The sequence below is a fragment of the Bos indicus x Bos taurus genome, chromosome 24, assembly GCF_003369695.1.
Source record: "Bos indicus x Bos taurus breed Angus x Brahman F1 hybrid chromosome 24, Bos_hybrid_MaternalHap_v2.0, whole genome shotgun sequence".
Classification (NCBI taxonomy): domain Eukaryota; kingdom Metazoa; phylum Chordata; class Mammalia; order Artiodactyla; family Bovidae; genus Bos; species Bos indicus x Bos taurus.
In genome coordinates, this window is record NC_040099.1 from 32,897,477 (window position 1) to 32,919,758 (window position 22,282).

The window sequence follows — 22,282 nt, forward strand, 5'->3', positions numbered from 1 at the left end:
AATTCAACCCAAACTCCTGACCCGGTCTGGCTATCCCCTCCTCCCAAAAGAACACCCCCAGCCCCTGATCTCAGTAGCAGGAAAAGTGCCTGCAGACCATTCATGTCCCTCTCAAGATCTGACAGAATGTGGTCCACTGGAGAAGGGAATGGCAAACCACTTCAGTATTCTTGCCTTGAGAACCCCATGAACAGTATGAAAAGGCAAAATGATAGGATACTGAAAGAGGAACTCCCAGGGCCAGTAGGTGCCCCATATGCTACGGGAGATCAGTGGAGAAATAACTCCAGAAAGAATGAAGGGATGGAGCCAAAGTAAAAACAATACCCAGCTGTGGATGTGACTGGTGATAGAAGCAAGGTCCGATGCTGTAAAGAGCAATATTGCATAGGAACCTGGAATGTCAGGTCCATGAATCAAGGCAAATTGGAAGTGGTCAAACAAGAGATGGCAAGAGTGTATGTCGACATTCCAGGAATCAGCGAACTAAAATGGACTGGAATGGGTGAATTTAACTCAGATGACCATTTTATCTACTACTGTGGACAGGAATCCCTCAGAAGAAATGGAGTAGCCATCATGGTCAATAAAAGAGTCCATAATGCAGTACTTGGATGGAATCTCAAAAACAACAAAATGATCTCTGTTCGTTTCCAAGGCAAACCATTCAATATTACAGTAATCCAAGTCTATGCCCCAACCAGTAATGCTGAAGAAGCTGAAGTTGAACAGTTCTATGAAGACCTACAAGACCTTTTAGAACTAACACCCAAAAAAGACGTCCTTTTCATTATAGGGGACTGGAATGCAAAAGTAGGAAGTCAAGAAACACCTGGAGTAACAGGCAAATTTGGCCTTGGAATACGGAATGAAGCAGGGCAAAGACTAATAGAGTTTTGCCAAGAAAATGCACTGGTCATAGCAAACACCCTCTTCCAACAACACAAGAGAAGACTCTACACACGGACATCACCAGATGGTCAACACCCAAATCAGATTGGTTATATTCTTTGCAGCCAAAGATGGAGAAGCTCTATACAGTCAGCAAAAACAAGACCGGGAGCTGACTGTGGCTCAGACCATGAACTCCTTATTGCCAAATTCAGACTTAGATTGAAGAAAGTAGGGAAAACCACTAGACCATTCAGGTATGACCTAAATCAACTCCCTTATGATTATACAGTGGAAGTGAGAAATAGATTTAAGGGCCTAGATCTGATAGATAGAGTGCTGGATGAACTATGGACAGAGGTTCATGACATTGTACAGGAGACAGGGATCAAGACCATTCCCATGGAAAAGAAATGCAAAAAAGCAAAATGGCTGTCTGGGGAGGCCTTACAAATAGCTGTGAAAAGAAGAGAAGCAAAAAGCAAAGGAGAAAAGGAAAGATATAAGCATCTGAATGCAGAGTTCCAAAGAATAGCAAGAAGAGATAAGAAAGCCTTCCTCAGTGATCAGTGCAAAGAAATAGAGGAAAACAACAGAATGAGAAAGACTAGAGATCTCTTCAAGAAAATTAGAGATACCAAGGGAACATTTCATGCAAAGATGGGCTCGATAAAGGACAGAAATGGTATGGACCTAACAGAAGCAGAAGATATTAAGAAGAGGTGGCAAGAATACACAGAAAAACTGTACAAAAAAGATCTTCATGACCCAGATAATCACGATGGTGTGATCACTCATCTAGAGTCAGACATCCTGGAATGTGAAGTCAAGTGGGCCTTAGAAAGCATCACTATGAACAAAGCTAGTGGAGGTGATGGAATTCCAGCTGAGCTATTTCAAATCCTGAAATATGATGCTGTGAAAGTGCTGCACTCAATATGCCAGCAAATTTGGAAAACTCAGCAGTGGCCACACGACTGGAAAAGGTCAGTTTTCATTCCAATCCCAAAGAAAGGCAATGCCAAAGAATGCTCAAACTACCGCACAATTGCACTCATCTCACATGCTAGTAAAGTAACGCTCAAAATTCTCCAAGCCAGGCTTCAGCAATACGTGAACCGTGAACTTCCAGATGTTCAAGCTGGTTTTAGAAAAGGCAGAGGAACCAGAGATCAAATTGCCAACATCCGCTGGATCATGGAAAAAGCACTAGAGTTCCAGAAAAACATCTATTTCTGCTTTATTGACTATGCCAAAGCCTTTGACTGTGTGGATCACAATAAACTGTGGAAAATTCTGAAACAGATGGGAATACCAGACCACCTAACCTGCCTCTTGAGAAATCTGTATGCAGGTCAGGAAGCAACAGTTAGAACTGGACATGGAACAACAGACTGGTTCCAAATAGGAAAAGGAATATGTCAAGGCTGTATACTGTCACCCTGCTTATTTAACTTATATGCAGAGTACATCATGAGAAACGCTGGACTGGAAGAAACACAAGCTGGAATCAAGATTGCTGGGAGAAATCTCAATAACCTCAGATATGCAGATGACACCACCCTTATGGCAGAAAGTGAAGAGGAACTAAAAAGCGTCTTGATGAAAGTGAAAGTGGAGAGGGAAAAAGTTGGCTTAAAGCTCAATATTCAGAAAACGAAGATCATGGCATCTTGTCCCATCACTTCATGGGAAATAGATGGGGAAACAGTGGAAACAGTGTCAGACTTTATTTTCCTGGGCTCCAAAATCACTGCAGATGGTGACTGCAGCCATGAAATTAAAAGACGCTTACTCCTTGGAAGGAAAGTTATGACCAACCTAGATAGCATATTCAAAAGCAGAGACATTACTTTGCCAACAAAGGTCTGTCTAGTCAAGGCTATGGTTTTTCCTGTGGTCATGTATAGATGTGAGAGTTGGACTGTGAAGAAGGCTGAGCGCCGAAGAATTGATGCTTTTGAACTGTGGTGTTGGAGAAGACTCTTGAGAGTCCCTTGGACTGCAAGGAGATCCAACCAGTCCATTCTAAAGGAGATCAGCCCTGGGATTTCTTTGGAAGGAATGATGCTAAAGCTGAAAATCCAGTACTTTGGCCACCTCATGCGAAGAGTTGACTCATTGAAAAAGACTCTGATGCTGGGAGGGATTGGGGGCAGGAGGAGAAGGGGACGACAGAGGATGAGATGGTTGGATGGCATCACTGACTCGATGGATGTGAGTCTGAGTGAACTCCAGGAGTTCGTGATGGACAGGGAGGTCTGGCGTGCTGCGATTCATGGGGTCGCAAAGAGTCGGACACGACTGAGCAACTGAACTGAACTGAATGATAATAGTAATAGCTAATATTTATTGCATGCCTACCATGTGCCACATGTTTTATGTCTATTACCTCACTGAACCCTCACAACACCATGAGATATTACTATTACCTATCTACATTTACAAGGCTTCCCCGATGGCTCAGTGGATAAAGCATCTGCCTGCCATGCAGGAGACCTGGGTTCAATTCCTGGGTCAGGAAGATCCCCTGGAGAAGGGAATGGCAACTCACTCCAGTATTCTTGCCTGGAGAATTCCATGAACAGAGGAGCCTGGTAGGCTACAGTCCCTGGGTCAGAAAGAGTTGGACATGACTGAACAACTAAGTACTCACTCACTATCCTCATTGATGCTGCAGGAAGCAGACCCACAGAAAGGTTAATTATTCAAGAACACTCACATAGTAACTGAGAAAACCTGATGCAAACCCAGGAAGGCTGTCCCCAAAGTCCAGTATTTAACCACAAAGCCTGGTGGCCTTCTCTCTGTTATTGGGCTTTTGGAGGCAGAGTTAATTTCATATTCTGTCTAATCTGAGGGCTTGCATGGAACAGGGAACATTACATCCAGTGTATTCACTGGGTCTCGCACATCAATCGCACCATGCTGCTCTTCTGCTGATGCCCCCAGAGACACCTGCCAGTCTCCCATCAGCTTTCCACCCGCTTGAGGCACCTGTCACTCAATATGCCACCAACTCCATTCATTCTCCTTCCACCTAAAGGCTTGTCCGTATCCTCTCTACACGACTGACTTTTCCGTCCACCCAGTAACCCACACTAGTTGCCTCAGAATTATATTAACTCCTGCCTCTCCTCTGCCACCCACCTTCAATTATTATATGGTCTGATACATTCCATCCTCTGAATAGCTCTGAGTCCATATTCATCTCCACCAGGACTGTGCTAATTTAGCTTCTCAGTAACTCTCAGCCTTACAGAGAAAAAAATGACTCTTATGACTTCATTCCTGATGGGGGTGTTCTAAAGATGATCTCTTCCTAAGAGTTAATGACAACACTTTGGGATTTATGAAATATATTTCTTCTTAAATACCATTGAATGTTTCTCTTTATGTACTATCTCTTCAACTCCCCCAAATCATCGTGCAGCGGGAGAATTACTGACAGACAAGCAGCATGTGGTTGACATGAAGTGAAAAGTGAGTTGAATGGAAGGGCATTGTTCTCGAGAAGGCCCCGGCTTTGGGGTCAGGCTGTCTGAGTTTAAATTCCAATGCCACTTTCCATCTGTGGGAGCCTGCGCAAACTGCTCACCTTTCTAGGCTACTGCATCCTTTTTTCTGAGATGTGGCTGATAATAGTACTTCTCCCACATGGTTATGTGAGGGTTTAGTAAGAAAATCCACTTAAAGAGCTCAGTGTAACACCTGGCAGGAGGTGCTCAACGTTATCCATTAATCATATTAACTGTAACCTCGGGTATGAGGAGGTCACACTGTTGACCTCAGGCAGAGCTGGGAGTTCAAGTTCTAACCCTGTGTTCAGTTTATGATGACACTTCCACTCCTCCAAAGCAGGAATTTCATTTCCTTTCAGTCTCTCTTAGTTCCAAACATTAGAATCACCCAGGAGCTTTATAAACTCCTGTCACTTGGACCTAACTCAAGAGCATCTGACTTAATTGGGTAGGACCCAATCCATGCACTGGGATTTTAAACACTCCCCAGTGTCCCTAATGTGCCATCAAGGTCAAGTCACACTGGTCATGGCAAGGCCTGGGTACATGTGTGTATCCTGTTATAGGAGGCAAGACAGAGAAGTGTCTGTGGGTAGGAAAAGGCTCATCAGCTGTAGACACTGAGAAACTGAAGTCAAGGTCCCATTTGTTCTTAGTTCAGTCAGTAAGTCCTGCCCAGCTCTTTGTGACCCTGTGACTATAGCCCTCCAGGCTCCTCTGTCCAGGCAAGAATACTGCAGTGGGTTGCCACTTCTTCTCCAGGGGATCTTCCCGAGACAGGGACTGAACCACATTGGCAGGTGGATTCTTTACCACTGAGCCACCAGGGAAGCCCCTCTATTTGTTTCCAGGGCTGCAAAACTTGCCAAGCATTCAAGATTCAAAAGAGGAGCTAAAAAGAAAACTGCTTTGACATTTTGGTGAAATCCAACTATGGATGACCCATCAGTCCCACTTACTGGAGGCCCTGGCTACCATGGGAGAAGGTGATCTACGCTCCTCCCCAGCATCTCCAGTGAGGGAGATTCTCTTCTGAGAATCAAGAAGCAAACCCCAATGCAAGGTTCTTGACACTCACCTGGTGGATACTGAAAGTCTTGGCTTTGTAAAACCTTGTGGACCCTTTAAGCAACATTAGAAAAGGTGGTTCGTTTAAACTGCAGAATCCCAGGGACACATCTCTCTTGGAAGATTTACTGGCCAGATCCAAGACTTCGGGACTCTCTGATGATCTGGAATGACAGCGGAAACAAACTCTGACACATCCAGGAAGACACATTGGCAGGGAGAATTCGTTTCAAACATACAGGCTAAACTGCCCTGATTTCAGGCTAAACGCTCATCTATTTCCACCTAGTACAGGGTGTGTGTGTCCGCGCATGTTAAGTCGCTTCAGCCATGTCTGACTCTTTGCAACCCTATGGACTGTAGCTCGCCAGGTTTCTCTGTCCATGGGGATTCTCCAGGGAAGAATACTGGAGTGAGTTGCCATGCCCTCTTCCAGGGCATCTTACAGACTCAGGGATCGAACCTGAGTCTTTTATGTCTCCTGCATTGGCAGGTGGGCACTTTATCACTAGTGCCACCTGGGAATTATTAACGCATATATGTGGAACCTAGAAAAATGGTACTGATGAAGCTACTTGTAGGGCAGGAATAGAGACGCAGAAGTAGAGAATAGATGTGTGGCCCCAAGGTGGGGGAAAGGGGAAGGAGGGATGAACTGGAGGAGTAGCAGGGACACATATACACTACCATGTATAAAACAGATAGCTGGTGGGGAGCCACGGTGCAGCACAGGGAGCACAGCCCGGGGCTCTGTGATGACCCGGGAGGGGCAGGAGGGGGGGTGGCTGGGAGGGAGGCTTGAGAGGGACGGGCTATATGTATATTTATAGCTGATTCACGTAACTGTACAGCAGAAACGAACACAAAATTGTGAAACAACTATCCTCCAATTAAAAATAAATTTTAAAAAACATATAAAAAAAGAAATATGAAAAACAAAATAGGCAGAGAGGACAAACACAGATACCAGATGACCTAGAATGACAATGAATAACAGGAAACCACCCGAAGTGACTTCGAGAAAAGGTTTATCTCACTGCATTTCTGTAGACAAATCTCATGGGTAAATCTACTTTATCTTATGACTGTTGCCAAGCCCTGACAGCAGCTTATAAGCCTACAGGGGTGCCTAAGGCTCATGAACAGGGCCAGGCCCTCCCTCTGCTCAGGGGAAGAGTTTTGCTCTCATCTAAAAAGGGACATAATCTGAAAGTTAATTTTAATTAAATCTTTTCCAAGGTTATGTTCCAAAGCTGCTGCTGCAAAGGGAGGCTGGGCCCTAGAGCTTCTGGTTAGTTTGCTTTTAATGTGTGCATCACGCCAAAGATGTGAGCATTGGACCATAAAGAAAGCTGACACCTAAGAATTGATGTTTTTGAACTGTGGTGCTGGAGAAGACTCTTGAGAGTCACTTGGACAGCAAAGAGATCAAACCAGTCAATCCTACAGGAAATCAACCCTAAATATTCATTGGAAGGACTGATGCTGAAGCTGAAGCTCCAATACTTTGGCCATCTGATTCGAAGAACCAATTCACTGGAAAAGACCCTGATGGTGGGAAAGATTGAGGGCAGGAGGAAAAGTGGGTAACAGAGGATGAGATGGTTGGATGGCATCACCAACTCAATAGACATGAGTTTGAGCAAACTCTGGGAGATAGTGAAGGACAGGGAAGCCTGGTGTGCTGCAGTCCATGGGGTCACAAAGAGTCAGACATGACTGAGCGACTGAACAACAACAAATCGTGCCAAAGAAGGTGTTTGGAAAGTCTGCAGATGAGAGCAGCGTGAAGCATGGTGACAGGTTCTCTGTGTTGGCAGGCCCCACTCAGCAGCTGCACACACACCTCTGGATGAAGACATTGCTGATACAGCCCTCGAAATGACTCCCGCCCAGACGCAGGGACTGCGGGAAACCTGAAAGGCCTCGAAGCCTTTGGTTATTCTTCAGAGGCTGGTCATCAATGAGGAGCCAGAGTCTGGAAAAAAAAAACCAAACAGGAGTGAGAACAGCTGGTGAAAACGATCCTCTCCAGGTGGGCAACTGACTGTCTTTGATTCAGACCCAAAGTCTTTTACCTGAAAGAACTCAATAAACCATTTTGAAAGCACATTTGCAGTTTTTTCCCATATATTTCTTTTTGCACATGGCATTTTTATTAAAGTACTCTACAGGCATAGCTTGTTTTATTGGACTTCATTTTAAAAATATGCTTCACTGATATTGTGGTTTTTGAAAAATTGAAAGTTTGTAGCAACTTGCCTCGAGCAAGTCTACTGGCACCGTTTTTCCAATAGCATTTGCTCACTCCGTGTCTCGGAGTCTCACTTTGGTAGTTTTCACAAGATTTCAAACGCTTCCCAGCAAAACAATTACAAATCCCTGAAGGCTCAGATGGTGGTTAGCATTTTTAGTGATAAAGTACTTTTTACGTAAGGTATGTACATCATTTTTTTTTTTTTGACACCTATTGCACACTTAATAGATATAGTATTAGGTAAGTATGGAGAAAGCGATGGCACCCCACTCCAGTACTCTTGCCTGGAAAATCCCATGGACAGAGGAGCCTGGTAGGCTGCAGTCCATGCGGTTGCTAGAGCTGGACACGACTGAGTGACTTCACTTTCACTTTTCACTTTCATGCATTGGAGAAGGAAATGGCAAGCCACTCCAGTGTTCTTGCCTGGAGAATCCCAGGGACGAGGGAGCCTGGTGGGCTGCCATCTATGGGGTCGCACAGAGTCGGACACGACTGAAGCGACTTAGCAACTTAGCAGCAAGGTAAGTATAACTTTTATATTCACTAGGAATCAAAAATGTTGTGTGATTCTTTTTATTGTGTCATTAGCTTTACTGCAGAGGTCTGGAACTGAACCCACAGTACTCCCAGGTGTACCTGTATATATACAGAAAGTACAGGTCGTAAATGCCCAGCTCAACGCATCTTTGAAATGTGAAAACGCCAACACTGCCAGCTCCCCAGGCACCCTGCCTGGGCTCCCTTTCCAGTTCTCCCTCTCCAAGAGTAACCAGCATCCTGAATTCTGATGAAATAGTTTAGTTTTGCCTGCGAATTTTATATACATGAAATCAGGTATATAATGATTTCGCGTGTGACCTCTGTTGCTCAGCCTTACACGCAAGGGTCACCCATGTGCTGTGCACAGCTGTAGAGCTTTCATTCTCATCCACCCATTTTGAATGCACCCCAATTTATTTATCCATCCAACTGCTGATTCTCAATCAATGAGAAAATTGATACAGTACCAAAAAGGTGGTCAAGATTTACTAGTAAAATACTGTCCACATCGAGGACAAACATGTCTCAGAAAAGATACTAGAAAATTCCATTAAACTAAATAAAATAAAATTCTTAGTGCTCTGGCAGAAGAGCCATTCCACTCACCCAGAGTTGTCGCTTATTACAGACACATAGTGCAGCAAACCATCCATGTACGTCTGTGGAGATGTGAAAATCGGGCTGCTGCTGTCCCTGGTGCTCAGTTCAATGTGACCGTCTTCCAGGGTGACCTGCAGACTGCTTGCCTGCAATCATCAGAGAACAACGTACCCATCAGTGCCATCCACCTGCACTTAATATGAATGTATCAAAACTGAATGTGTGAGCAAAACTATGTACAAAACAGGATGTTTCAAACCCAGTGTTTTGACTTTGCTATTTTGATCTAAAGGTTGTTTTTGAATATTTGGACTCTGTTTATGAATATAAAAATCTTATGCAAATTATTTCAACATTGATGAATATGTCAAAAGCATTTTATGGATCTACATTCGTTAACCAGCTTAATGTCTCCATCAATTATACAAAAGATACACCATTTCTAAATTTTTCTATTTTCGCTTTCACTCTCCTGAAGTTATTTTCATCAAGATCAATGTTATAGTGAATACATTTTTACAACAAAGACTTGATTCATCAATTTTCTTCATAGATGATTACAATGACAGCTTCCCTTCAGTCATGAATTTTTTATTTTTGGGTCCTAATTTCCAGGAGATTCAATTTTCCAATGTCAAACTCTGCAGATATAAATGTTGGCAAGATCATTTGATTCTTTCTATTAATTGCTAGTGTGTGGTTGAAAATAAATATTTAAAAAATACCAAAAAAAAATTGGTGTCATTTTTGGCATTGTCATTTTCATTTTGTTGATGTGTTTTTCCTACCAGGTACAATTTTTGTGGTTTTCAACCAGATGTGATTCTTCAGGGAGCTTTGAGCCTGAAACAATGTTTACAGAGTGTGGTGGTAGCCATTGTCAGTTTCACTTTATGTTGATGTTTTTCAATTGGCAATATTTATTATAACTGGATAAAAGAATGCTAACTGAAATGTATTTCTTAAGAAGTTGAATCCCTTAAGAAGTTGCAGGCAGTGTTCCTAGGATATTTGAAGGCTTCCTGCCTTGTCCAGGATTGACCTCATCTTTGCTAAGCCAAGTCTTCCGCCTCTTGTGGACTATATTGTACACTGTGTATTAAGTGTCCCCACTCCTGTGGAGGAAACTGGAGAGTGTGTCAAGAGTTGGGGCAAGGAACTTCCCTGGCGGTCCAATGGTTAAGAATCTGCCCTGCAATGCAAGGGATGAGGGTTTGATCCCCGGTTGGGGAATTAAGACCCCACATGCCACGGGACAGCTAAGCCTGCGTACTTCAACAAAGAGTCGCCCCCACGCCACAACTAAGAGCTGGTGCAGCCAGCCATAAATAAACTAATACTTTTTGAAAAAAGAGCTGGGTCAAAATATCCTGCTCTGATAGAAAAGCCACGTTCACAATCTAAATGTAGGCATGTGCTTTTTCAGGGGTATTTTTGTTTTGTTTTTTAAAAAAAGGATCTCAAAGCTATACTGTATAGCACAGGGAGCTCAGCTTGGTGCTCTGTAATGACCCCGAAGGGTGAGATGGGGGTGGGAGGGAGGCTAAAGAGGGAGGGGATATATGTATACACATGGCTGATTCACAATGTTTTGCAGCAGAAAGTAACACAACATTGTACTGCAATTATATTCCAGTAAAAAATAAAATAATCAATAGAACATGAATTAAAAAAAAAAGATGTCTAACAGCTGATTGAAAAAGACAGCAAGAGAGGAGAAGAGTTCCACTGCAACATAACCACAGAGGCAGCCAGTCCTTCCTTTCAGCAAATACTAGCTGTCTGTTGCGCTGGCAGCCCTGAAGAAACAAACCCAAGAAAGAGAGCGTCCTACTTCTCTTTCTATTTTAAAATCCCAGTTGTTCCACCGGCCAATTTAGGAGTATTAGCTGACTTTTACGCCTACATGACCACACTGGCTAAATACTCTTAAATTAGAGAATCATGGCTTGCTGTACAGGAACAAAGAGCAAAAGGCATTACTTTCTTCCATTCTCTGATGCAAATATTGTCCAACAAGCTGCTGCTGCCAAAAAAGGAATCTCAAGAGCTATCTTTTATGGAATCACAAACGAGTAATGGGTATACATTCTGATTTTTTTTCTTAGTTCTAAACACTTAAAGCTACATTATTACTTATAACAGTTCTACTTCACCTTCACTCAAAATATACCTGAAAAGAATGAAAACGGAGCCCACGAATACACATAAATCCCATTCTGTAAACTAGAATTTACTTTCTAAGCCTGATTTCTTTTAGGCCCTACCCCAGGATGGGCAACCACTTCCATGGTTGAAATCCACAAAACATCTACTGTGTGATGCTAGACAAAAATGCCCAACGGATTTACCTTCAAAACCCCTCTATTGTTTTTGACATCGAACCTTGAGTCAGGCTTAAATCTTGTTCAACATTCATACAATATTTCATACCCCCATCTGATGACTTAATAAGATGCCACTGGGTTGAAAGGTCTGAAATCCGAAGGAGGCTTGGAAGTGGCTTGATGATGGGAAGTCCAAATTGGTGAAACTCAACTGTCCTCCCCTGGAGAATGAGGCAGATCGCACGAGCTGAAATGCAAACATGGAATAAATTACTGGCCCTGTAATCATGCCATGGCTGAAATAATAGTATCTGAACCTAGGTCACTTCACTTGAACTGACCCATGGGAAAACAGTTTGCTTTTTCTGCGTGATAATTTGCCAACCATCTCGATGTTTTTGTGTGTAGAGCTGGTATTTCTACCTTCCTACAAATTTAATATACAAGCCTGAAGAGGTTTTGCAAGTACAGGGAGAGTGTAATAAATGAGCCAGTTCATCAGATCAGAATATGTCAAAAGCTGGTGTGTTAACGAAAGCTAAACATGGGTTAGCTAGGGACCACTCCTTTGCAAGGTTCTGAACTCTTTACTTACCTTCCAGTCTTCTGAGCACTTTTTTGTTACTCCCACTGTATCATTCAACCTGACAACGCCAGTGGTCTTCTTCAGGTTCTTCATGCAGCCTCGGAAAGCAGGTGTAGAAATGTTAAACCTGATTTGGGGATGCAAGAAAAAGAAGATGGACCAAACACAGGCTTGATGGGGAACTGCAGCTGAAACACGGCACTCATTCCCTACAGATTCTCACCCATGAACAAGTACGTGTTTTATGGTTATCTCTTCTCATTGGATTTCTAGACTGCTACTAATTTTGTGATACTGGGAAAATCTATTAGATATTTCCATTCTGTGTGATTTGCATTCTCAATATTAAAAATGAATACAATAATGTTGACAGAAGAATGGCCAGTGTCCCCAAAAAGTATAGACATATAGAAGATGTACAACATCTGAAACTGTTCCCCCCATCCTCTCCTGGAGTCATGATAATGCATCATGAATTAAAAGCATATTAATAAATTGATATACTAGAAACATCATTGGAGAAGGAAATGGCAACCCACTCCAGTGTTCTTGCCTGGAGAATCCCATGGACGGAGAAGCCTGGCAGGCTGCAGTCCATGGGGTCGCACAGAGTCGGACACGACTGAAGTGACTTAGCAGCAGCAGCAGCAGCAGAAACATCATATAAATATATATTAAATTCCCTGGTGGCTTAGGTGGTAAAGAATCTGCCTGCAATGTGGGAGATTGGGAAGGTCGCCTGAAGGGAATGGCAACCCACTCCAGTATTCTTGCCTGGGAAATCCCATGGACAGAGGAGCCTGGTGGGCTACAGTCCATGGGGTTTCAAAAGTCAGACATGACTGAGCAACTCACTCTTTGAATAACTAAATAAGTAAGTAATTTATTAGAGCCAGAAATACTCTAGAAAACTTCTTAATCTTTTTTTCCTGTCCAGTTTTAAGTCAGCCACTGTAAACATCAAGGAAATAAATTATTACTTTTTGGTCCTAGTCAATTAGGAAAAGTGTGGCTTGGTATATTTAATCAATGCCAAGCTGGAACAATGGAAAGCACTGTCCGGCCTCATATGTTATATCCACCACCACCTAACTGTTCAGGCTGGGCAAGAGGTCACTGTGAGGATTAAACAAGTTCACGTCCAGGAGGTACTCGGAACCCTCCGTGGCACTCAGGAGGTGCTTCCGAGAGAAGCTGCTCTGGAGCATTGGGCTCTGGAGGCAGGCTGTGTGGGTCCAAGTTCTGTCCCGGGTGTCTTCTCTGTGCTTCTGTCTCCTCATTTACGCCACAGGAAAGTGGTAATCTGCTTCCCAGCCCAGAGTTTAAATGAGATAATGTGGGTAACGTACTCCAATGGTGCCCAGTGCAGAGCAAGGACTCAGGGTGAGATGGCAGAGTTGTAACTATCCCCATCATATCAGTGCATCACTATAACAATTTCTTTTTTCTTAATTAAAAAAAAATTTTTTTTTGGTTGGGCTGCACAGCATGTGGGATGTTAGCTCCCTGACCAGGGATCAAACCCATTACCCCCTGCATTGGCAGCGTGGACTCTCAACCAGGGAAGCCCCCATAAAGAAGCAATTGATAAAGCAGCTCTTCCTACGTAACTGCCGTGGCATTTCCCCTTTGATTTGACTTTTGGATCTATCTGGAGCGGATGTCACACAAAAACACTAACATACGTGAAATGACTGAAGTCCGGGCAAATATTTGTGTTTCTTAAGCAAATGATGTACTAAGATAAACACAAAGCTGACTTCATTGCTAATCCCTAAAGCGGCACACTCTTCTAAATGGAAAGATGTCTGCCTTCATTTTCATGCAATTCATTATAAACAGCTGAGCTACATGTAATCTGCATAAAATTAAATTTCATTAAAAGGAAGAAACAAATCCTCATGGGCATTGCAGCACAAGCTTGATGATTTTATAAAACTGGCTTCTTGCCTCAGGAGAGGAGGAAAATTCATATCCATTCCTGGGGCTTGTCTATTTGTCCACATGTTAATATTTATTAACTCATTAATTTAATATTCTGATCCATTCTCTCTTGGGTTTCAACATGTTTTAAACTCATCCACATCTCCTGATTCCTTTTTTCCATAAAGCACAGGTTGAAGGAAGAATAAGGTGGCAGAAAAAGTAAAGGGGAAAGGAAGGTAGCTGACAGACAAGGAACACCTGTTTTGTGCTGAAGCTGAAGCTGCAATACTCTGGCCACCTGATGTGATGAGCCAACTCTTTGGAAAAGACCCTGATGTTGGGAAGATTGAAGGCAGGAGGAGAAGGGGTTGACAGAGGATGAGATGGTTGGATGGCATCACCAACTCAATGGACATGAGTTTGAGCAAGCTCCAGGAGATGGTGAAGGATAGGGAAGCCTGGTGTGGGGCAGTCCATGGGGTCGCAAAGAGTCGGACACAACTGAGCTGCTGAACAACAACTATTATCTGATCCTCACAATAGCCTTTTGAAGGAAATATTTTCTTTTTTTAAAAAAAGATTTACTATCATTTAATTTATTTATTGTTACATTTTTATTTATATTGGAGTATAGCCAATTAGCAATGTTGCAATAGTTTCAGGTGGACAGAGAAAGAACTCAGCCCTACAGATACATGTATTCATTCTCCCCTAAACTCCCCTCCCATCCAGGCTGCCACATAACTGAGCAGAGTTCCCTGTGCTCTACAGTAGATCCTTGTTGGCTACCCATTTAAAATACAGCAGCATGTGCCTGGCCATCCCAAACTCCCTAACTATCCCTTCCCTCTATGTTTCCCCACAAGGGAGATATTTTCTCACCTGACATTACTGAGCACTTAGCATGTGCCAGGCACTGTGCTAAATCCTTTACTCTGAATCCCACGACCCTCTAAGAGCCAGGGCATCACTGTGCCCACATTACAGATGTACAAGGAGGCTGGGAAGGTTAAGTGACTCCCACGAGGTCATGCAGAAGGAAGGTGGCAGCATTGGAGTCCCGGGGGTCAGTGTGTCACACAAGCTAGTGTGACCTGAAGCCCTTTCTCTTTATGCTTACACAGGTGTGCACCCACAGCACTGGAATGATCATGACTCTTTCCTACATAACAGTTACCTACAGCGGAGATGTTAAAATGAAAGACTCATTTCCACTATTCTCTGGGATGTTCTCAATACTCTGGCTCATCTGAGGGCCTACAGTTCCACATTTGCTCCAGAATTCAGGTCTGAGCACACCTGCTAGAGGAACATGGCTGAGGAGGGCTGTAGGCTGCCATAAGAATGGGTGTGTATGCTGGGGTATGTGTACACACCGTGGACCACGCTGTTCACAAAGGCTTAGCAGGGTCCAGCCTACTGTGGGCAGATCTCAGAGAGCAGGAGGAACAAAATCAAATCCCGAACTCAGTGCTGGGTATTAACAAATGCTCAACAGATCCTTGCCCGGTGTTTAGTTTTGGAGTTCTTTCATTGTGATGTGATATTATCACACTCTGTGATACAATGATGTACGTAACTCCTCGGGAAGTGTTTTTTGTTGGTCTGAGGCACTGTCAGGGATGACAGTGCATCTCTGGCATCATCAGGGGTGATCTGCTCTCCTCATGGGAAGCAGATGGGATTAACAGACTGTGGCTTGCTTCCGACTCTGATCCTACACAAATCACTCCAAGATCTGGGTCCCGAGTCCCAGAAGGTATGCTACAGGGAGAGAGAAAAAACACCACGCTCACAAGGTCTCTTGCCTATGCGCCTGTACACAGAGGTAACATATATGAGGCTTGCTTCTCTCCACGTTAGGCTCAAGCATTGACTGTCTCCACTACTCCCCTGCCAGGGCTCAGGGCACCTCCCCTCTTTGAAAGAACTGCTGGTTGTCCCTACAGACTCAGCTGTGGGTCACTGGGGAGAAATCCTCCATGACCCACGTCAGAAGGGGGTCTCAGGACTCTGAACCATCAAGGACAGCACCAGAGGGATGAAGCAGGGCCAGAAACAGCTGAATACTGTTAAGCATTTTACTTAAGAGAGAGGAAAAGCTCAGTGAAATCTTTTGACCAGCCTCTGTCTCCTGCATGTTCCAAGTCCTTATAGATTGACTCAAAACTCAAAGTATAAACCTACCCAGAAAAAGGAAGCAGTCCCTGTTTGGAAGACCCTAAAACAGATGCCTAGGAAAATTCTGTATGTCCATCTATATGTGTGTGTGTGCGCACAGGCACACATACGTGCACACGTGCACACTCAGTCATGTCTGACTTCGCAACCGTATGGACTGTAGCCTACCAGGCTCCTCTGTCCATGGGATTCTCCAGGCAAGAATACTGGAGTGGGTTGTCATTGCCTTCTCCAGGGGATCTTCCCAAACCAGGGATTGAAGCCAAATCTCTTGTGTCTCCTACATTGGCAGGCAAATTCTTTACCACAATACCCATATATGTATTTCTTTAATGGACAGAAATAAAAAGGCAAAGGTTGAGTGTTGACTATAATCCAAGGTCACCCTACTCATTGATGGCTAAGCCCAAACTGAACCATTTCTTTGGATCCTCACCCATTAGTTTTTCCTAGTAAACTTTGCTTGGCCAACATCCTCATCATGGTCTGTGGACTTTCTGCTGTAGCCACACAGAGGCAAACACCTCTGAGAATCCCTCGCCGCTCTGGGGGAGCCTACTTGCCCCCATAACCTCAGTAGCCACCTGTTCTCAAGCTTCATTTACCCTTGCTCCAGCCTGGACGTCTCTCTAGAGGTCAAGGCCTTCCATCTAGTCCTTTCCAGGTATCTCCAACTGCTGTCTCCTGGGACTAAGCCTGTCTCAGACTGAGCTCACCACCCCGTTTCTCTGCTGGTGCTGGCCATCTGTCCAAGCGCTAGATCAAAGTCCTTCTTGAGCACTTTTCTTTGTTATTCTTCAAACCCAAGCAACCTTTCAGCACTGCCCATCTGCTGCCCTAAGCATAACAAGAATCCACTCTCTTCCTCATTGGCCCTGTCGTTTCCGTGGGCAGACCACCTGCCTCTCACCTGTTATACTCATCTTCAAACCTCTCCACCTGCCTCTGCTTTTTCCCTCTTAATCCAATCTGCACCCTGCACTACAGCAAGCTACTGAAAACCCCAGTCTGATCATGTCCTTTCTCTGTGGAAGCCCCCAGTGGTCCTTACTGTGACTTTCAAGATCCTCTGTGGTCTGGCCCCTGCTTCCCACACCAGCCACAAGGGCCTGCCTCATAGTGTCTCTTAAGAGTTCACACTTTGGTTCTTATCTCTTTACATATGTTACCTTTCATATGTCAGGTTCTTTCAGATCTAGTCAGAGACCACTTTCCTGATACCCTAAATGGGTAGATAGATTCCTTTACTGGGTCCCTATCACCCTGAGCTTCCCGTCTGATAGCACTGGCCTTGTTCTACTGTCTCCCTTCTGCTATACTTGAGACTCTTCCCTGTTCTTCATCATCCCAGAACTGACCACACTACCTAATGGCATTAGAAACCCAATGAGTGCTTGTGCAATGAGCAAACAAACGACAGCCTCCAACGTGTGAACGGTGCTGCCTTAGGTTACTCTATTTTATTACATTTAATTGAATAAAACCAAGTTTACTGGCCATTCATAACTAGCTATTCAAGGTTGAACTGCTATTTAGTACTGATTATATTAAACATTAATATTACCTCTTTGGCTCTTAATTTCTACATTAAAATTAAGAGGTTACATACCATGATCCATAAGGTCCCTTCTAGTTCAAAGAACCTAGGGAGGAAAGACATTCACTCCCAAACTCTATTAAAGTGCTGAACTTTCTCACCTGCATCTCTGTCTTTGGGGGCAACCCTGACAGCTTTTATTTTTATGATCTTGTTGATGTAGACCATTTTTTAAAAGTCTTTATTGAATCTGCTTCAATATTGCTCCTTTTTTATATTTTGGTTTTGTGGGCAGGACGCATGTTAAGATCTTAGCTCCCTAACTGGGTATTAAACCTGCATCTCCTGTATTGGAAGGCTAAGTGTCAATCACTGGACCTCCAGGGAAGTCCCCAGACAACTTTAAGACAAAGATTAGTGTCTCCTTATTGAGGCTGGACATCTGTTCAAATGTATAAGGATTTGAGAAGACCACCTTGGCACAACACTTCATAAATCACATCTAGTGCTCCTTCTAAATGATGGATAAATTAGAAAGAGTTAACCAGCCTCAGATCTCATATGAAAGCAATCATCACCAAACATTTTGGGAGCTCTCTTAGCTTAGTCATGAGGCTGTAGTAACCCTTCCAAGAAATCTTTTTTTCACACATCACTGTCAGCCATTTGGAAGGATATAAACAAACGAACAAAATGGGAGTTATTTTTAAGTGTATCCTCAGAGTGGTGTTTGTTTTTCTCATTCACATTAAACTTTACTTCCATTCAAGTTAATTTAATTCATTCGTGTATCCATTCATCCGAGACAGGCATGCCCCTGGTCCCTCCCCGATAACACACACATAAGGGGGCAGGTAATACAAATGTGCCTCATGTCCTAGGAGGCACTTCAGTGCCCCAGCCTTCTGTGCCCAGGGCCGCCTGTGCTCTCCTCTGTACCAACCAGGACCCCAAGTGAAAGTGCAAGTGTTAGTTGCTTAGTAATGTCTGACACTCTGCGAGCCCATGGACTGTAACCCGTCAGGCTCCCCTGTCCATGGAATTCTCCAGGCAAGAATACTGGTGTGGGTAGCATTCTCTTCTCCAGGGGACCTTACCGACCTAGGGATAAAACCCGGGTCTTGTACACTGCAGGCAGATTCTTTACCATCTGAGCCACCGGGGAAGTCCACAAGGACCCCAAGATATAGCCCCTATTTTTGATGGCAGTGTTGTCAACACCAAGTCTACTCATGCGGTGTTTCTCCTCCCAGGAACGACAATGGAAGTGGCACACTGTTTCCTCATCTCCCCGCTACCCCAACCCCTAACCCCTGCAGCTTTCAAACAGCCAGGCCTGTTACCCAGTAGTAACAGCCTGTTGTACTCTGTTGGCTAACACTATTAATACAGAAAAGTAATTCTTTGTTTTTTGCTGGAATTAAACAAGGCAGATTTATCAGTAGCAATCGTAACTATTAAGAGAGGTGACTTGCTTCTTTAAAAAAAGATCATCTTACCTTTCCCTGATGGAAATGGGAATTCCCCCCAGATAGTATGTGCTGAAATCAAATATATCATCTTCAATTTTAACGCTTTGAATATCCACATTTATCCACATACGTTGTTGGACTTTTCCAATTTTGATCTGAACCTAAAATAAATGAGAGATGAATCAGCCAGCAATGAGAAATAAAATAATTCTATTCATGACGGTTCAGAGCTATTATGTTTTTGCCTTCCTTCAGATTCATTTATATACATGGTATATATATTAATACAAGGGATCTGAGCACAGTAGCACATCTGCATAAAATTATAATAATAAAAATTTAAATAGAGATGTTTGCATTTGTTTGTTTGTCTGTTTTGGCTGCACCGCACAGTTTGAAGGACCTTAGCTCTCTGACCAAAAATTGAGCCTGCACACTTGGTAGTGAAAGCCTGGTGCCTAACTACTGGACCACCAGGGCATTCCCGAAATGTTTGCATTTGAAATTAAACATTTTTTTTAATGTTAAAATATTTTATTATTGTTAACTTTTTATTTTGTATTGGGGTATATCCGATTAACAAGATAGTGACAATTTCAGATGAATAGCAAAGGGAGTCAGCCATACATATACATATATCCATGAAATTAACCACATTTTATCTATACCATATGGATGTTATATATTTCATGCAAAATGTTCAGATTTTAAAAGGATATGTCTCTCAGCTAATAAGTTCATCTAATAGAAAAGTGTTCTGTGCACTAACTTAAAGGATTCAGATAAACAGATTCAAAGGACGTACCAGATGATCCTTCCCGTCGTTTATGATGTCTCTGATTCCTTTTTCTTTAGGCGGCTCTGAATTCAGTTTGTACCGCACCATGAGTCGGCCGTCTTCCACATTCAGAGATATGAAATGATCCTACAGCATGGGGACAATGTAGATTAGGAGAATTCTCAGACAGAGCCACGTGTACTCAAACTCCAGCCTGCTCTCAGCTTCACCTGCCTTCCTAGTTCAAAGGAACAACAGTGCTTAGTACTCAGCTCCTGGGATGGGGATGACGGCTGAACCCTGTCAATCACATTAAACAATCTATACAGTAACCAGCACACAGGAAGGAAACAATAAATGCTTGCTACTGTCATGATTTTGTTTTATACCAATCTATAACCAGCATGTAAAACTGGCAACTTAAAAGATACAGATCACGAATATCATTGGCAAATACGATTGCTACCTTTTGGAGGGGTTTCCCAGGTGGTGCTAGTGGTAGAGAACCCACCTGCCAATGCAAGAGATGTAAGAGATGAGGGTTCAATCAATCCCTGGGTTTGGAAGACCCCTAGAGGTGGAAATGGCAACCCACTCCAGTATTCTTGCCTGGTGAATTCCTGGCTGGTGAGCCTGGTGGGCTACAGTCCATGGGGTTGCAAAGAATCAGACATGACTGAAACGACTTAGCATGCACGCACATTTTGGAGAGAGGCAGGGTATTCTTCAAACCCCACTTTCCTCCATCTGTTTTCTGATGTATTCCTATTTCTCCTCTATCTTCCATTTAATGGTTGCTTTGTTGTTGCTGTTTACTCACTAAGTCATGTCTGACTCTTTCCAACCCCATGAACTGTAGCCCGGCAGGCTCCTCTGTCCACGAGATTCTCCAGGCAGGAATACTGGAGTGGGTTGCCGTGCCCTCCTCCAGTGCCTTCCCAACCCAGGGATCAAACCCATGTCTCTTACGTCTCCTGCATTGGCAGGTGGGCTTTTTTTGTTTTTGTTTCTTTACCACTGGGTGCCACCTGGGAAGCCCAACAAGAGTCCTTACCTAAAAGGAAAGTCAGTACTTCTCTGGATCCTAAGCCTTGCTCTCGGAAGTCAGTGAGGGTTCATCACACTCACAAAGAACAGAATAACATCAATTCCTCCTACTTAACAGCAGCACTGGGGATCATTTTCTCGTATCTGATTCAAAGTGAAAAAGTGAAACTGAAAGTCGTTCAGTTGTGTCCAACTCTTTGTGACCCCCATGGACTAAACAGTCCATGGAATTCTCCAGGCCAGAATACTGGAGTGGGTAGCCTTTCCCTTCTCCAGGGGATCTTCCCAACTCATGGACTGAACCCAGGTCTCCCACATTGCAGGTGGATTCTTTACCAACTGAGCTACCAGGAAAGCTCCTTTTATCTGGTTACTAATGGCATTTCATAAGATTTCTTCTAATATAAATTGTATTTCTGATTCTTGGTCTCCAAGAACTTCAAAATGTATTGAGTTGACCAAAAAGTTCATTTAGGTTTTTCTGTAACATCTTACAAAATATTTGGCCAAACCTAGTACAAAGAAGACCTTGTTGCGGAAAACAACTGCCTTGCCCTGAAGGTGCTGTGTGACTTCTCAGCTCTCTGCATTCTTCAGGAAGGTCAGGATGCCCCAAACCATCAGAACTGGTTCAGCTTTGGACTCTCCCTAGGAGTCCAGAACAACCGCAAGAGAGGAGAGGTGGACCAGGTCTGTGTCCCCACCCGGTAGGCAAAGTGTCTGGTAAAATCTCAAGCTCCATATCAATCCTGCATTCTCAAACTGAAAATCCCATAGACTGGTCCATATTTCTCCAAGCCTCTTGATGAAGGTGAAAGAAGAGAGTGAAAGGCTGGTTTATAATTCAACACTCAAAAAACTAAGATCATGACATCCAGTCCCATCACTTCATGGCAAGCAGATGGGGAAAAAATGAAAACAGTGGCAGATTTTATTTTCTTGGGCTCCAAAATCACAATGGATGGTGACTGCAACCATGATATTAAAACACAGTTGCTCCTTGGAAGGAAAGCTATTATGACAAACCTAGACAGCTCATTAAAAAGCAGAGACATCACTTCACTGACAAAGGTCTATATAGTCAAAGTTATGGTTTTTCCTGAAGTTACATATGGATGTGAGACTTGGACCATAAAGAAGGCTGAGTACTGAAGAACTGATGCTTTCAAACTGTGGTGCTGGAGAAGACTCTTGAGAGTCCCTTGGACCGCAAGGAGATCCAACCAGTCCATCCTAAAGAAAATCAACCCTGAATATTCATGGGAAGGACTGATGCTAAAGCTGAAACTCCAATATTTTGGCCACCTGACACGAAGAGCCGACTCATTGGAAAAGACCCTGATGCTGGAAAAGATTTAGGGCAGAAGGAGAAGGGGGTAACAGAGGATGAGATGGCTGCATGGTATCTCTGACTCAATGGACATGAGTTTGAGCAAACTCTGGGAGACAGTGAAGGACAGGGAAGCCTGGTGTGTTACAGTCCATGGGGTCACAAAGAATCAGACACGACTGAGGGACTGAACAATGACATGTTCTATGCAGCATCTT

General features: G+C 43.5%; 1 protein-coding gene across 2 annotated transcripts in view; it reads right to left on the minus strand.

Moving 5' to 3' along the window:
* LAMA3 (laminin subunit alpha 3) overlaps window positions 1–22,282 on the minus strand; it is a 250,109-nt gene that overhangs the window by 15,732 nt on the left and 212,095 nt on the right. For both annotated transcript variants that reach the window (XM_027525882.1, XM_027525883.1), the window contains 7 exons: window positions 19,715–19,834; window positions 18,937–19,070; window positions 11,803–11,920; window positions 11,314–11,454; window positions 8,887–9,026; window positions 7,327–7,458; window positions 5,491–5,644 (listed from right to left, as the gene is read on the minus strand). In XM_027525882.1, coding sequence (XP_027381683.1) covers window positions 5,491–5,644; window positions 7,327–7,458; window positions 8,887–9,026; window positions 11,314–11,454; window positions 11,803–11,920; window positions 18,937–19,070; window positions 19,715–19,834 — 939 coding nt within the window. The remainder of the gene's footprint in view (window positions 1–5,490; window positions 5,645–7,326; window positions 7,459–8,886; window positions 9,027–11,313; window positions 11,455–11,802; window positions 11,921–18,936; window positions 19,071–19,714; window positions 19,835–22,282) is intronic.